The 16,584-nt window shown below is 45.2% G+C and overlaps 1 protein-coding gene across 9 annotated transcripts; it reads left to right on the top strand.

Annotated features, from left to right (window-relative positions):
- Positions 1 to 6,906: 6,906 nt before the first annotated feature.
- Positions 6,907 to 16,561, top strand: ADPRH (ADP-ribosylarginine hydrolase). 9 transcript variants are annotated; one of them, XM_033855810.2, is made up of 6 exons: positions 6,907 to 6,963; positions 7,053 to 7,124; positions 9,087 to 9,120; positions 10,197 to 10,522; positions 12,256 to 12,616; positions 13,983 to 16,556. In XM_033855810.2, exons 3-6 carry the CDS (start codon positions 9,089 to 9,091, stop codon positions 14,383 to 14,385), a joined length of 1,122 nt encoding a protein of 373 aa, XP_033711701.1. In that variant the 5' UTR covers positions 6,907 to 6,963; positions 7,053 to 7,124; positions 9,087 to 9,088; the 3' UTR covers positions 14,386 to 16,556. The 9 variants fall into 9 exon arrangements, with proteins under 9 accessions (XP_033711701.1, XP_019778087.1, XP_019778083.1 ...); XM_073804206.1 differs by lacking the exons at positions 6,907 to 6,963; positions 7,053 to 7,124 and adding exons at positions 7,312 to 7,440; positions 8,211 to 8,380; XM_019922524.3 differs by lacking the exon at positions 6,907 to 6,963 and having other exon boundaries at positions 7,041 to 7,124; positions 13,983 to 16,558.
- Positions 16,562 to 16,584: the final 23 nt, after the last annotated feature.

Here is a 16,584-nt window from a genome sequence, read left to right as displayed (position 1 = left end):
ATGGTAAATACAATACACTTGGTTTTGCCCCTGAACAGGGTGATCTTTGTAAAATGATGATTCAATCTTTCCTCTCTCAACCTTAGAGCTGTTTCACTCTCCTCAAGCTGATAAAAGCCAGGCTGAGCTAAAACTGTACCACAGGGCAGGGTCGGGCTGGACCCCAGGGCTACTGCAAAGTTTTTGCATGTTGAGTACTCAGGGTCCAAGGTGTTAGGACAGCTTAGGTGCTGAGAAAACCCCTTTCCCACAGTGGACTCTCTGTTGCCAAAGAAACAAACCCATTTTTTGCGTTAACAAAACTTTTCAGGAAGTCATGTTTTTGGTTTTTCTAACAAGACTGGCTGCAACCCCAGCAGTGAAGAGTCACAAGAAGCTTTCTGACCTCTGTTTCAGGTCAGTTCCCCAGGGCACCCACCTGGCAACAAGCACCCTGATTTCTGCTACGGAGTGTTGTTGCAGTGACTTTCAGCCTGACAGTGGAGCCCCTGTGACTCCTTTCCCAGCTTCATTCAAACCCATCTATATAGCCTGCACCCAGAATGGGGTGGCCAGACCTTGGCTTTAAGACCACGGTGCTCCCGAGTGGTGCCGCAGTCTGTTAAGCTGTGGGAAAAGCCACCAGTGTGAGAGCGGTCACCTCGTCTTTGTACGCTCTCACATTCTTTTTGGTTCTCTGAGATGGAAATCACCAGAATTCTTAAAACGAAAAGAGAAGTGGACATTCAGAGCTAACCCTGGTCTAAACAGAGGGCTTTTTCCCTATTGCCCACTGCCTCTCTCCCTCCTGCATTTGGCACTCTACTCTGTGCCTGAAAACCTTGACTCTACCATAATTCCTACACCGCCTTTCCCCATCCTCTCTGCCCATCCAAACATCTTCCTTCCATAGAGGAGCATTCCAAATGTCACTTCCTCAATAAGCTCTCTTTGACTCTTCTAATCCCCATCTGTTCTTCCCCTTCTCTGAGCTCCTAAAGTCTGTACCACTCCTTTGTCACATCTAGCCAATTCCCCCCAATTTACTGAGTGCCTACTGTGTGCCTAGAACTGTGTCAAGCACTGTGGATGCAAAGGTGAACAGAATGGGAGAGAGATAAGAGCAAGATGGACAGACCCTAAGAAAAAGAAACAAGCAATGGCAGGAAAAGACCAAGGCAACCAGCCAGATCTGAGGCTGCAGGGTGGTGAAAATGGCAACAAAATATTGGGAGGTATGAGTGGAAATAAGACATACCATGGCCAGGAATTATCTTTGTTATCTTTCAACATGAGCCCAGATCCTGATTGAAATATAACATTCAGTTTCAAACTAAATGTAGAAATGGATCCAGAAAAAAGTAACAAGCAATAATAAAACAGATGTTAAACTGGGTAATTCAGAGAAAAGAGCAATCAAAGGAGAGCTGAGATATTTTTAAGACTGGCCAAGGGGTTTTGAGGTTCTTGATAAGGGTCTTTCACTGCCTTGAGGTGTTCCTGTTTATTTGCCTTGAGTTTTTAATGGATGTAAATGCCCTTCACTTCTGTGGATAACCAAACTAGAGAAAATAATCTTAAATTAAAGCCGGTGATATTTTGGTTGTGTTTAAGGAAGTTTTATTTGCTTTTGTTTTTTTGTGATGAAACTGGAAAGTGCAAATTTCAGAGGAAGTTGCAGTGTTTTATTACTTGATCCTTTAAGAGAATAGACAAACCCTGTATCCATCAGCGTTTGGGCTTCTCTGCCTGAGGGTAGGGGCCTGCCCTGGAATCCTGGCAGTTTGTGATTCTAGGATTCTGGGGATTGAGTTACCACAGACATTGGCTGCTATCCCCCTACCCACACTGTCCATTAGCGCTGCTGGCAAAGTTGCAAAAGTCATACTTTTTTCAGTTTGTATTTCATTTTCCTTGTTCCTCAAGAAACAGTAAGGAGCCAACCATCTGGCAGTAGAAGGATACAGAGATGATTTTGGTGCTTTCATAATGGGACAGTGCAGCTGTCATGAAATCAAACCTGAATAAATGAAAGCTGAAGAGACAAGTGAACAGCCCATTAAAGATTGAACAGTAGGGTATTTACTGCTTAAACACACTAAACTATTTAACCACCCCTTAGACACAGTAACCACCTTCCTTTACTCTCCTCCTTCTTTCTTCTTCCCCTTCCTCCTCCCCTTCTCCTCCCTCTCCTTCTCTTTCTTCTTTCTTGCATATTTTCCTGAAAAGTGAAATAGATAGCTGCCCTTTGTTTCTTAGTGACAAAGTAATCTAGGGGAAAAACAATCTTTAACAAAAGGTTATGGTCTCCATATTTCAAAAAAAGGGGGTGGGGACTAGTCTAATTCCATGCATAAAATTAAAGAGAATTTGCATGGCTTTAGTGGAAAGGGGGAATTTATCTCTCATCAACTCTTCCCAGAAAGGGCAACATTTAAAATATACCTTGCACAGACACATTTAGCTGCTATTTGAATACGAGAAGAAATCTGGCCATTTGCAGCCCAATTTATACAAGGACTGTCCCATGAAGAGCAGAATTTGATGGAGTGAAGGGCCTTAACAGCACCCTCACACTGACTGCCTCCCGATCCTGGAACTGATTTTGCTGGTGTCCACAGGGGGAGGTTGAGGGACTCTCCAGTGGCTGTCACTACTAGGAAACCTGCCTAAACCGCCTTCCTCTGTGAAGTCTTGGTTTCACTCTCACTCTTTTTAGTTTCCCCACCCCAAACTTCAGTTCTCTCCAAAGAGCAGTTTTAGGAATGAACGACAGAGACCAAGGATGAGGGAACTGACACCTCATCAGAGGGAGGAGGAGAGGGCTAAAATCTGAGAGCACCTAAATGTCCCCTGACTAGGTTTTTCTTTACCCATAGTCCCAAGGATTCTTCTAGAAACAAAAATGAGAGTGGATTCAGGTAGGTTAGCCTAGGCTGACCCTGATGGAGGGGTTGTGGAGCAGAGGCTGGGGGTGGGGGGAGGGGTGGGGAGGGGTGAAGTGGGGGAGGGGTGGGGAGGGTGGGGAGGGAGGGGTAGGGGGTAGGGGGTAGGGGGTAGGGGGCGGGTGGGCACAGGCAGGGAACTTTAGCAAGGCTCCCCAGGTTTCTAGTTTATGGAGTAGTTCCTTTCCGGTTCCTGGAAGCTGTATTTTCACCCACCGAGAGCCAGTCTTGCGGGCAGTGAAGTTCCTTTATGATGAGCCTGTGGCCAGGAGCACCAAAGGTCCATTGCAAAGCGGGGAAGGGGAGTGCTGACCAGCTGAGCTTCCCTCCCTGTGGGAAATCCCAGCAGGACTGGGAGAAGCAGAGCAGTGGAGGCCATCTGGTAGAAAATGTACCAAAGAAGGTTTTAAAATCTACCTGGGTCTCCAGATCAAAGGCTGGGAAAAAACAACTTACAGAAGCAAGCTAGAGCACTCGGGGACACGGGGGAAGAGGGGCAGGCAGGAACATGGACTTCCCCCAGTTCTCTTTCTGTTCTGCTTAGGATAGAAGCCACTGCCAGCTTTTAAAACACCAATTTGTATCCACTTATCTCTCCACTCAGTGTTCCCATCCACCCTCTGCCATATTTGATTACTGCCTGTTTATTAGAATTACAGCACATATCTTAGACCTTTCTTTAAATGCTGCTTTTACACTGTCATAAAGCAGAGGCCTCTTTTGGAAGGAGCATGAAATATTTTAAAAATCAGATTCAGGAGGTTCAGAGCGTTAATGAACTCAGGGTTTAGTCTATCGTATCATTTCAAAGCTTGTGTAAATGGCAGTACAGAGAATGGAAGAAGTCCTGGACTGAGAGTTCAGAGACAGTGGACTCCAGGCCTCCTTCCCTCTGCTTGTGTGACCCTAAGGAACTCTCTTCACTTCACTGGGGCTCAGTTTCCTCACTATATGGTAACAGGTTGTGCAAATATTCCTTCTGACGCTAACGTGTTGTGATTTAAACTTTGCTCTTATGTACATATGGATTCTATTTTTAAAAAGTACTTTGGGACTAGTGTCCAGAGAGCCTGTTGATAAGCTGATCTTCAAGTTCTTTCCTAGCCTTCTTTAAAATCCTTCAAGCGGATACCTGATTTCCATCGTGCAAAGCTGGTGCTCAATCTTACGGAAGATGTGTTTGGAAGTGATTCAGTAAGACGGAAAGGAGAAAGCTTAAGACCGTGACCGCTCTCATAACCCGGTGACAGGCCCGACTGGAAAATAACTCACGCCTCAGGACTGAGGTGGCACCGAGCAACCGTGCATCACTGGGGAGGAAACGTCAACCTAAACTTGAGTCTTTGCTTTTACTTTTACTATTTTTTAAAAATCTTTGCTTCTCTTGTGCCCTAGCTGCTCCGGTTATTTCTGGGCTTCTGGAAATTTTAGTTTGTCTTTTAATTGTTCTTTAAAAATTAGCCCAGACCTAATTTTCTCTAGATGCCTCTGTGAACGCTGTAAGCTGATAATGTCTCTCTCATATTTGCCCACCTTGCACCTTCACATTCTCCTTTGTCACAGTGCTCGTGGCCTAATGTCATTACACCCTATGAAGTCTCCTCTATTTGTGTGATTCTTGCCCTACCTCAGTAGCTGCATGGAGTGCCTAGCAAAGTGTCTAGCACATTTTATATGCCGTATTAGTCAGGGTTCTCCGGAGAAACAGGACCAATACATATATGGAAAGAGGGAAAGATTGATTTTAAAGAATTAGCTCATGAGATTGTGGAGGTTGGCAAGTCCAAAATCTGCAGGCTAGGCCAGCAGGCTGCAGACGCAGGTTAAGGGTTGAAGTAGCAGCTCCATCTGAAGACAGTCTGCTGGTAGAATTTCTTCTTCCTTGGGTGAGAGCCGTCTCTTTTCTATTAAGGCCTTCAACTGAATAGGTTAAGTGCCACTTACATGGAAGATAATCAGCTGGCTCCACGTCTACTGATTTTAATGTTAATCTCAGCTTAAAAATATCTTCACAGAAACATCTAGAAAATGTTTGACCAAATATCTGGGTACTATTTCCTAGCCAAGTTGATACATAAAATTAACCACCACAGATGCTCACTAAGTCTTCTGAAGTGAGTTCATGATACAGCATATGTATGTGAACAGCCGCTTTGGGCTTCCTATTTCTCCTGGACCAGCTTTCTTCTAAAAAGCCTCTACTTCATTTTTTCCCCACTTTAAATCATTTTAACAGGTGTGTATTGTGGTCCTATTCTGTGGTCTGTTTTTCCTTTGAAACGTTTTGTTATTGTGTGTTTGCTGCAGAGTTCAAGGGGCCCTGTCTATTAACCATTTCCTGTTAGCTCTTTTTTTTTTTTAATTTTAGCTCTCATGACTTAATGAGGCATGGTGGCATGGTATTTACACATTCAGGCCCACGAAGTGGCAAAGATTTGTTTAATCTCCTGTTTTTCAGTTATCTATGCTTCTGTTTTCCTTCTGTTGAACTAGCCTTGGCCATGGTATGGGTTGGAGAGAAACTGAACATCAGAGCCTCATATTTCTTGGTATCAACGTGAAAGGGAGTTTACCCTAGAGGCATTACCTTATCTGAACATTTGGATTCAATTATAGTAATGATACTGTCACAAATGACACAGAGAAATGCTTACAATGTGAAGCTCAGTGGTTAAAAAAAAGGATATAAAATTGTATATACAAAATGATCCAATTTTTTTTAATGTGCATAAAATATTGTAAGTATTTAAAATCTGAGTGGTGGAATGTGGTTTTTTTCCTGTGCTTTCTAAAATTTCTTTCTACATGTAAAAGAAAAATTCTTAATGTGAAAAATTTCCCCTTCTCTCTCTCCCTACTCCCAGCAAACCCTCCCATTAGCCTCCTGAGAGGTAATTATAATCATTACTAACAATGTGACATGTATTCTTTCAGTCATTTTACACACACACACACACACACACACACAGCTCTTTTTTCTTCCATAAATAGACCATGTATATTACTCACTCGAAAACTTGACTTTTTTACTTAACAAAATGTCTCCAAGCTCTTTCCTTGTGAGCCTGATTATTTACCCAAAGTCTACTGATTTAAATGTCTACCTTTTTGGAAAGGTAATTAAAATAATTCATAATTATGAATAATTTATTCATAATTATGCCCTAATTTAGGAGAAGGAAACTCACTCTCCACTCTAAACAGAGATTGAGGTTATTTCCAATTTTCTGCTATGAGAAACAATTCTGCAAAGAAATCCAGAAACATTTATCTTTGTGAACACATAAGAGTTTTTATTTAGTTAGTTAGTTAGTTTTGGCTGCGTTGGGTCTTTGTTGCTGCACGTGGGCTTTTCTCTAGTTGCGGCGAGCAGGGGCTACTCTTTGTTGTGGTGCGCGGGCTTCTTACTGTGGTGGCTTCTCTTGTGAAGCACGGGCTCTAGGCGCGTGGGCTTCAGTAGTTGCGGCACGCGGGCTCAGTAGTTGTGGCTCACGGGTGTAGTTGCTCCCTGGCGTGTGGGATCTTCCCGGACCAGGGCTCCAAGCCGTGTCCCCTGCATGGGCAGGTGGATTCTTAAGCACTGCACCACCAGGGAAGTCCCTGAGAGATGTGTTTTTAAGAGAGATTTCTAAAAGTTTTCTCAACTTTTCTACTGGAAGTATGCATTATTTTTTTTATCATAAAAAAGGAACATTTTATTAAAAAACAAACAAATCAACAGGCTAAGATGAGATCACTCAGCTGGGTGCAGTCCATGAGAGCAGGTCTGTGCCAGGACCTAGCATCCACCTGGTACACAGTAGGTGTTTAATGCCTGTAGCGAGAAAGATAAGCACAGCAAATCAAAATTCTTGAGAAGTATATAGAATACTTGCATATGGTGATTCTAGTATTTTTCAGATGATATTTATTCAGACAAAAAATACTCTTAGTTTTTCTTTGCTTTTCTTTGCTATCAGGATGAAAAAATTCTATTCTGCAACCAAACAAATGACAAGAGTTAAAATTAATTAAATTCTAACAACCAACCTAAGAGGTAGGTACTATTATTGTCCCATTTTATGCGTGAGGGGCCCAGACCGTGACAAAGGCCGCGCACACACTAACCACCCTTTTCCGAGTCAGGGGCCACACGCTGTTCACTGCCCAGAGGAGCTGGACTGGAGGAAAGGCCGAGGTGTCAACCCGGGGTCACACGTGAGTCTCCAACAGTCTCTCAAAAGCGTGTGGGGGCGGGGGAAGCGGAGCAGTGCCAATTCGCGGCTCCTGGTGCTCCCCGGCGCCCTCCGGAGCTGAGGGCGCCGGTGACGGGGGTCCCGCCACCCGGCTCGGGCGCAGAAGGCTCCGCGCCTCCGAGCCGAAAGCTGCGCCCGGCACTCGTCCAGCTACGTTGAACCTGGGCGTGGTCCGCGGGCGCCGCGGCAGGGTCCGCCCTGGGCCTCCTCGCACCCAGACTTCCCCGCGCCCGGCCCCGCCCTGAGCCCGCGCGCCGTGCCCGCCTCGTGGCCACCAGGTACCCGTCCCCGCTGTCGGCTCCCACACCCGCGCTCCTAGCCTGCCGGCGACCAGTGCCGCCCGCCCCTCCTCCCCACCCTCCTCGCCCGCGTCCCCCGCGCGCTCCTCCCCCGTGGTGCCCCGGGGGCCACCCCCCACCCCTTGTCGGGCCTGGACCTGTTCCCCACTCGCCTGCTCCCCACCCCCCCCCCCAAAAAAATAGCAGAGGACTGCCGGGAAGCAGCTGCCCAGATCTCAGTTGTGAATTTATAGTTCGGGAATGAGCCTATAAACTGGAAAAGTTAGAGGAGTTTAGAGAATATCAGCGTTCTGAGAGCGGGAGGCCAGAGCAGTACGGTGTCAAAGCTAAAGGAAATTTCCCCACAGAACGAGGTGGTCATCGCCCCTAGCCTCACTCAAAACTCATAAAAACACATTTCGGGTGGAGCCAGAGGAATTACAGAAAAGAAGCTGAGGACTTTGGAAGAGGGTATAGAGGGTTAAAGATTGATCTTCAGAAGCCAACTAAGCTTGGACTCTGAAGCACTCAGCGCAGAGACAGGAGCCCAGGCTGCCTCGCTCGCTCCCCTCCTGCCCCGCAATCCAATTTACCATGGGAAGGTTGAGATCCAGGATGGGTGGCTTGTCCACAATCACACACCTGATTCTGGGCAGAGCCAGGACTATCAGCCCAGAACGCCAGTTCCTAAGCATCATTTATAAACAATAAAATATGTAAGTAGGGCTTCCCTGGTGGCGCAGTGGTTGAGAGTCCACCTGCCGATGCAGGGGACACGGGTTCGTGCTCCGGTCCGGGAAGATCCCACATGCCGCGGAGCGGCTGGGCCCGTGAGCCATGGCCGCTGAGCCTGCGCGTCTGGAGCCTGTGCTCCGCGAGGGGAGAGGCCACAGCAGTGAGAGGCCCGAGTACAGCAAAAAATAAATAAATAAAATAAAATGTAAGTAATGTTTTACAAATAGCCTTTGGGAACCAGTTAACTCAGCGTGATCAGTAACTCAGTAATGGTCTGCTCAGTCTGTCATCATTTTTCTCAGGTGCTTGCCAGTCTGTATTTCCTGGCCCACAGCAGTGCAGCTGGAGGAGGACTCTTGGAAGCCCAATGACTTGAACTTAACCCTGAGTAAATAGATTTTAGGGAAGAGGAGGAGAGGAAGGCATCTTGGATGGGGAAAGAACTTGAGCTGAGGGAGGATGAGCTGGCCCACCAGCGTTTGCAAGTGTTCTCCTGGTCAGGGCAAGTAGAGTGGCTGATAGAGTGGGAGCAGACAGTGGAGGGCTTTGGAGGTGAACGCTACAGGCTATAGGGCACAATGGGGAACTGGAAACGCACCAACAGGGAAACCAGCACTTTACTGGGGATTAGATTCATGGAGAGAGTGTTCGCTGAGACCCCAGGACTCTAGAACTCAATCATTTAGAAGGAAAACAAAATTTAAATATTGCTGTTGAAAGGAAGGTTGTGGGAGAAAGTACAGTCTTCTAGTTCAATTAATAGAAAAATCATTTTCCCTGGTTGTGTATGAATAATAAAAATACTGCTTACTATGTGCAAAGCACTGTTCTAGGTGCTTTATAAAAATTAATTCACTTATTCCTCATAACAAACCCACGAGGTTGTTGCTGTTTTTGCCACCACTTTACAGGTATGGAGGGTGAAGCACAAAGAGGTTGCTCAAGGTAAGTAGGTCTGTGCTGAGTCAAGGGCCCAGAATCAGAAGATTTGGGTCCCAGTGCCTCCATTTATTGCTTCTGTGAATTTACCCTCTCTGACCATGCTTTCTGGGGTTTTTTTTTTGTAATTTTATTAATTTTTTTATACAGCAGGTTCTTATTAGTCATCAGTTTTATACACATCAGTGTATACATGTCAATCCCAATCGCCCAATTCATCACACCACCACCACCACCCCCCCGCTGCTTTCCCCACTTGGTGTCCATGCGTTTGTTCTCTACATCTGTGTCTCTATTTCTGCCCTGCAAACTGGTTCATCTGTACCATTTTTCTAGGTTCCACATATATGCGTTAATATACGATATTTGTTTTTCTCTTTCTGACTTACTTCACTCTGTATGACAGTCTCTAGATCCATCCATCTCTCAACAAATGACCCAATTTCTTTCACTTTTATGGCTGAGTAATATTCCATTGTGTATATGTACCACATCTTCTTTATCCATTTGTCTGTCGATGGGCATTTAGGTTGCTTCCATGACCTGGCTGTTGTAAATAGTGCTGCAATATCTGTGAAGTGCATACTGTAATCCAGGCCTACTTATGAGGCAGGATGTGTGGGTGCTTTGCAAACAGTGCATTGTGATACCAATGGAAAGTGTTAATATTTAAGTAAAGGAGGGATGCATTCCAAGGCCAAATTCAAACCAAAAAGAGAAAATGACAAGCTTGGTTTGACTTGCAGAATTTAATGGGCTTGCCACCCAAGGAGAGGCAAAGATGGAATCGTAGTTAAATTGTGGGCTTTGGAGTCAGATGGATCTAAGTTGGAATGCCAGCCCTGCCATTAATTAGCTCTGTGACCTAAGTCACATAACATTTCTGATACTGCGTGGCTGATTTACTCATCTGTAAAATGGGCCTATTCCACTCCCCATAGAGCAGTTGTGAGGATTAAATGAGATATCCTTAATACTGTGCCTGCAAGGTGTGAGTGCTCAGTAAAATGTAGATAGGGCTATTATTTTTTCTGATTTTTTTTTTTTCTCCCCATCCTCTGTGTGTCTTTATATTCCCCCAGAGACAGCCTCACCATGAGCGGGGAATTGATCAAGAAGTATGTGGCAGCCATGGTGCTGAGTGCAGCTGGAGATGCCTTGGGGTACTTCAACGGGAAGTGGGAGTTCCTCCGGAATGGGGAAAAGATTCACAGGCAGCTGGCCCAGCTTGGCGGTTTGGATGCCATAGATGTGGAGAGGTGGAGAGTCAGTGATGACACGGTGATGCATCTGGCCACGGCAGACGCTCTCCTGGAAGCTGGCAAAGTCTCGGACTTGGCTCACCTGTATTCCATCCTTGCTAAGCATTACCAAAACTGCATGGGAGACATGAATGGCCGGGCACCAGGTGAGAGCAGCCAGTGGAGGTCCTGGGCAAGTGGAGAATAAACAGGCCCAAGGAAATCATTAAAAATATTGAATGAGATTCAAATTTCAAGGAGACATTAGTTTTTATAGTTGTTTCAGAAATAGAAACAACCTGAATGTTCTGTAATTTATTTAATTATGGTGACACATCTGCAGCCATTTAAATTATGCAGATAACTATTTACCAATATGGAAAGATATTGTATATTAAGTAAAAAAAATTAGGTTACAAAACACTATCTTATGAACCCATTTTCTTTCTTTTTTTTTTTTAAACATCTTTATTGGAGTATAATTGCTTTACAATGGTGTGTTAGTTTCTGCTTTATAACAAAGTGAATCAGCTATACATATACATATATCCTCATATCTCTTCCCTCTTGCGTCTCCCTCCCTCCCACCCTCCCTATCCCACCCCTCTAGGTGGTCACAAAGCACCAGCTGATCTCCCTGTGCTATGTGGCTGCTTCCCACTAGCTATCTATTTTACATTTGGTAGTGTATATATGTCCATGCCACTCTCTCACTTTGTCCCAGCTTACCCTTCCCCCTCCCCATATCCTCAAGTCCATTCTCTAGTAAGTCTGCGTCTTTATTCCCATCCTGCCCCTAGGTTCTTCATAACCTTTTTTTTTTTTTTTAGATTCCATATATATGTGTTAGCATACGGTATTTGTTTTTCTCTTTCTGACTTCATTTTGTATGACAGACTCTGGGTCCATCCATCTCACTATAAATAACTCAATTTCATTTCTGAACCCATTTTCATTAAAAGTATATATGTAAAAAAAAAAAGTATATATGTATATCTCTGTTGGGAGAGGTCTGGAAGAATATACACAAAGATGTTAATCATTGTATGTGGGTGATAGGGGTATTTATAGTTTCTTATTTTCGTTTTACTTATTTATAGCTTCTGAGTTTTCTTTAATAAAGAAAATTTTTTTTCTTTTTAAAGAAGACTGGAAAAGGTCATGTAGAGACCCCTTTTCTGGTTCCAGGTTGCTCACAAGTGGTTCCTGCTCATTTTGGGAACTTTTTACAGCCACTTGGGCCACCAGCTGATGGGAATCGCCTTTCCCCCAGCTCCTCCTGTATTAGTTAGCTTGACCTGCTGTAACAAAATAACCTCAGACCGGCTGGCTTAAACAACGGACATTTATTTTCTCACTGTTTTGGAAGCCAGAAGCCTGAGATCAAGGTGTCGGTTTCATTTCTTCTGGAGACCTTTCTCTTTGGCTTGCAGACAGTTTCCTTCTAGCTGTGCCCTCTCAAAGCACACATTCCTGGTGTCTCTTTGTGTCTCCAAATTTCCTCTGCTTATTAGGACACTGATCAGACTGAATTAGGGCCCACCCTAACATTCTCACTTTAACTTCATCATCTCTGCCTTATCTCCAAATACAGTCACATTCCGAAGTACTAGGGGTTAGGGCTTCAACATATGAATTTTGGGGAATACAATTCAGCCAATAACACCTCCTGATGAAAAGCTCCCCGCTCCATAAACCTAGGGGCGTCTAGTATAAGTACTCTGGTGTAAGTAAGGCACAATGTTGCTCTGGGATTTGGGGTTTGGAGTTTGGGGACATTCATCATCATACTTTTTCGCTTTCCCTTTCCATCAAGGAAAGCTGGAGATGGGGCTTGGTTCTCTCATCCTGCGGGGGCTTCGCTTTGGGGTACACTGACCCCATACCGGACTCTCCCCAGGGGGCGCCTCAATGCAGAACGCCATGCTGCTGGAGCCAGACAAAGCTGACGGCTGGAGGATTCCCTTTAACAGCCATGAGGGTGGCTGCGGGGCTGCCGTGCGGGCCATGTGCATCGGTCTCCGGTTCCCTCACCACAGCCAGCTGGACACCCTGATCCAGGTGAGCGTCGAGAGTGGCCGGATGACCCACCACCATCCCACAGGCTTCCTGGGAGCCCTCGTGTCTGCTCTTTTTACAGCCTATGCTGTGAATGGCAAGCCTCCCCAGCAGTGGGGAAAAGGACTGATGGAGGTGCTACCGGAAGCTAAAAAGTACATTGTCCAATCAGGCTACTTCGTGGAGCAGAATCTTCAACACTGGTAAGTTTGTAGCTGCACGCTCCTGCTAGAAGGTTGTTGAACCTGTATGTGCACATGCGTGCATGTGTATGCCTAAAGCTCATAGATCATAGCAACCATCCTGGTTCTCACCATCCAGTTCTGTCGTCCACCGCATCCAGCTGCCTCCCCACCCACCTGCTAAGGATTTCAAGTACAGTCCCAGTGGTGGTGGCCACCAGGTCGCCAAGTGAAGACCTCAGGGAGTAAGGCAGCTACACTGCTTCCCTCACGCGTAGAGATCCTGTTCTCTATAGTTTTTGTGGCTGTTCTTTTTTTTTTTCTGGCCACACCACGTGGCATGCAGAATCTCAGTTCCCTGACCAGGGATCGAACCCATGCCCCCTGCAGTGGAAGCACAGAGTCTTAACCACTGGACCACCAGGGAAGTCCCTATGGCTATTCTTTACTGAGATGAACTTCCCTGCTTATTTCCTGGAACTTGTTTTTTCAGTGTTGTCTTGACACTCAATACTGTGAAATCCTTGGCTAAAATTATCTAGAGATAGGTTTTTCCACCAGCTAATTAATAAGTGGTAAGGCCACATCTTCCCCTTTTCTTGAATTCATTTCACGTTCCCTTTCTTAGAATAAAAAGGTCCAGGGCTTCCCTGGTGGTGCAGTGGTTGAGAGTCTGCCTGCTGATGCAGGGGACACGGGTTCCTGCCACGGTCCAGGAAGATCCCACATGCCGTGGAGCGGCTGGGCCCGTGAGCCATGGCCGCTGAGCCTGTGCGTCCGGAGCCTGTGCTCCACAATGGGAGAGACCACAACAGTGAGTGGCCCGCTTACTGAGGCTTTCTAATGAAATCACCCATGGTCATGATGTTCCAAAGTTCTCTCTTAAAAAAAAATAGTAACCGTATAAGGAGATGATGTGTTAATTAGGTTGATGGTAGTGATCATTTCATTATGTATATGTATATCAAATCATCATGTCATACAGCCTTGAATATGTACAATTTTTGTTAAGAAAATAATATAAAGTAAATAATAAAATAAAATATATAATGACAGGCTAAATACATAAAGTTCACCCTTGAAAGTTGACACTTGCCATGATTCTCAACTCAGGAAAAACAAACCTTTATTTCTCACCTTTAACTTGCTGTATATCTTCTTTATGTAGCAACAGGTATCAATGCCTTATTGACATCATTCCTTAGCAAAAATTTATTGAATGAATGTCACTTAGAGCTCATTTTGATTTTTTTATATCATATGATTTTAGTACCAGAAGTTGAAGTCATCTTGGAGCTTTCCCTGCTCACACATCTATCTGGTACCTTTCCTAATGGCTTTTGACTTTATTTTTTCAATTGACTGTAGATTTTTTTCCTTCCTACAGGTCTTACTTCCAAGACCAATGGAAAAAGTACCTAAAACTCAGAGGGATTTGGGATGGCAGATCAGCCCCTACCTTCCCCAAGCCTTTTGATGTGAAGGAGAGGGATCAGTTCTACACCTCCGTGAGCTACTCTGGCTGGGGCGGCAGCAGTGGACATGATGCCCCCATGATTGCCTACGATGCCATCCTGGCTGCAGGAGACTCCTGGGAGGAGCTTGCCCACCGAGCCTTTTTCCACGGTGGAGACAGTGATTCTACAGCTGCCATTGCTGGCTGTTGGTGGGGAGCGATGTATGGTCTTAAAGGAGTGAGTCCCTTCAACTATGAGAAGCTAGAATACAGAAACCGGCTGGAAGAGATAGCTAGGGCTTTGTATTCTCTTAGGTCAAAGGAAGATACGTAACTCCCCTTTAGGGAGAAGTGACATTCATTTCTGGTGGTTTCTCCTCTTGTGTAGTCCCTTTTCTGCTCAGTTTCACTTTTTTCAAAGTCAAGAGTCTTAACCTTGTACTCAGGGAATTTTGAGATAACAGTCCCTTGGGTACCTGAAGGTCAGTCTTTCCAAACTTATTCTGTCCTCGCTCCCCACCCCAAATCTACCCCTCTTCCTATCCTGAAGAGTCTTTATCTCAGTTGATGGCATCAGCGTCTCCCAAATTAGAAATCTCATAGCCTCATATTGAGTCTTCATTTTTACCATCTGATCTTTCGCTAAGTTTTTTTCTGTTTGTTTTAGGGTGGGTTCCCCAAAGTGGACTCTGAGACAAGGATTTGAGTGCAAGTAGTTTATTTGGGGGGTGATTCCAGGAAGCACTGTTAGGAGAATGGGGAAGTGAGACTGGGAAGGTGGGGGAGCCAGGACAAGGTGCGTTAATGAGCATGTTACCAATGTGGGCAGTTGGGAATCGGTCCGTCTGGGTCCTCTGCGTAAGGCACTCAGAGTTGTCCCACCGACTTCTATCTGATGTTGGTGGAGGACCACTCCCAGGCGTGCTAACTCCCTGGTGCTTCCTGGCCTGCCTCTTGCGCTAGCCAAACACGAGTGTCCTCAGGTAAAGTCTCAGAGATGTTTGCAGTGGCAAGCTGTATGGCGCATGGGAACAGTGAGGGGTATATGTGGGGTCCCAATAGCATCTGCTGGTTGGTTCTACCTCCTAAATATCCTTCAAATCTGTTATTCTTTTACCTTTTTGCACCAAGTATGTTTCAGCTGGATTTCTGCAATCCAAGCTACTCAAGTCTGAGGAGAGGCTGCTCCTAGCTGCGCCCTCTCATTTCCTGGGCATGGCAGTTGACATGGTGCCAGTTTGTTGTTGCCTATTTGCTTGCCTTTATTCTCCTCTAGACAGAACCTAGCCTGGTGCCTGGGCACACAGGAGATACTTAATCAGTGTATATTAAATGAGTGTTGTTTATTAGCCTCCTATCTGGTGCCTCAAATTGCAGTACTGCCTTCCTCATCGCCCTCCAGAGTGATCTTTACAAAGAGCAAATTGATCATGCTGCACTTCTAATCATGTACAATGAATACTCACCCCCTTTCTTCATTCCTCGGTGCTCTTCCCTCTCCTCTTCCCCTTTCGAGCCCCAGCTCAGGTAGCATCTCCTAGATGAAACCTGCTCTGACCGTTCAGGCTCCTCACTACACCCACAGCCTTCTGTCTCTAACCCTCTCACCACACTGATCCTGTTGTGTGGTGACTGTGTGTCTTCTGGGGACGATCTCAGGCTACTTGTGAGGGCTTGTGTCTTATTCTTTTTGTGGCCTCCCCGTCTGGCCCATTAGAGAGATTCAGTATTTACTTTGGAAGTTCATCAATTTGTGTTGATGTGAACGCTTTCAACACGCAGTGTCTCATCTGTTTCGGATGCCCTCTGCTTCATGATTGTCAGGAGTGACCTGTGCCGGCCTGAGAGAGATAGAGGTGTGATGCTTTAACCAGGCCTGTGTGCTGACTTAAATGAGAAAAAGCTCTCAACTCTGTATTTGAAGCAGGACTCCAGCAAAGGCATGAGGTTTATTATTCTTTTATACGTAAAGAGAGAAGAAAATTCCAAAGCTCTTTTTCTGGTTCAAAAAACTCTGATGTGAGCCGGGACGAAGTGAGAGAATGGCGTGGACATATATACACTACCAAACGTAAGGTAGATAGCTAGTGGGAAGCAGCCGCATAGCACAGGGAGATCAGCTCTGTGCTTTGTGACCGCCTGGAGGGGTGGGATAAGGAAGGTGGGAGGGAGGGAGACGCAAGAGGGAAGAGATATAGGAACATATGTATATGTATAACTGATTCATTTTGTTATAAAGCAGAAACTAACACACCATTGTAAAGCAATTATACCCCGATAAAGATGTTAAAAAAAAAAGCTCTGATGTGTATTTATATATTTCAGAAAACAGACGTGTTTTAAATATTACAACTAGGACAGCAGATTCTTCAGCAGGACAATCAGAATTGCAGACTTTAGGGGTGGGGATTTACAATTTACAGAATATGGTAATAACCTCTTAGATTCAGGTGTCTTAAATTCAGGTGTAAAAGAAGACTTCTTTGTAGAAATATTTTGAGGACAGTTTCAGAATAATAGATAGCAGTCAGTA

This window comes from Tursiops truncatus, chromosome 4 (genome assembly GCF_011762595.2).
Source record: "Tursiops truncatus isolate mTurTru1 chromosome 4, mTurTru1.mat.Y, whole genome shotgun sequence".
Taxonomy (NCBI): domain Eukaryota; kingdom Metazoa; phylum Chordata; class Mammalia; order Artiodactyla; family Delphinidae; genus Tursiops; species Tursiops truncatus.
Note: the sequence above shows the minus strand (reverse complement) of the source record. Positions and strands in the feature narration are given on the sequence as shown.

Excerpts from the sequence above, each read along its gene's own strand:
- ADPRH (XM_019922525.3), top strand. The coding sequence starts at position 9,089 with ATGGAGGGTGAAGCACAAAGAGGTTGCTCAAG. Across the intron at positions 9,121-10,196 it reads GCACAAAGAGGTTGCTCAAG|AGACAGCCTCACCATGAGCG; the intron begins GTAAGTAGGTCT and ends ATATTCCCCCAG. Across the intron at positions 12,617-13,982 it reads GAGCAGAATCTTCAACACTG|GTCTTACTTCCAAGACCAAT; the intron begins GTAAGTTTGTAG and ends TCCTTCCTACAG.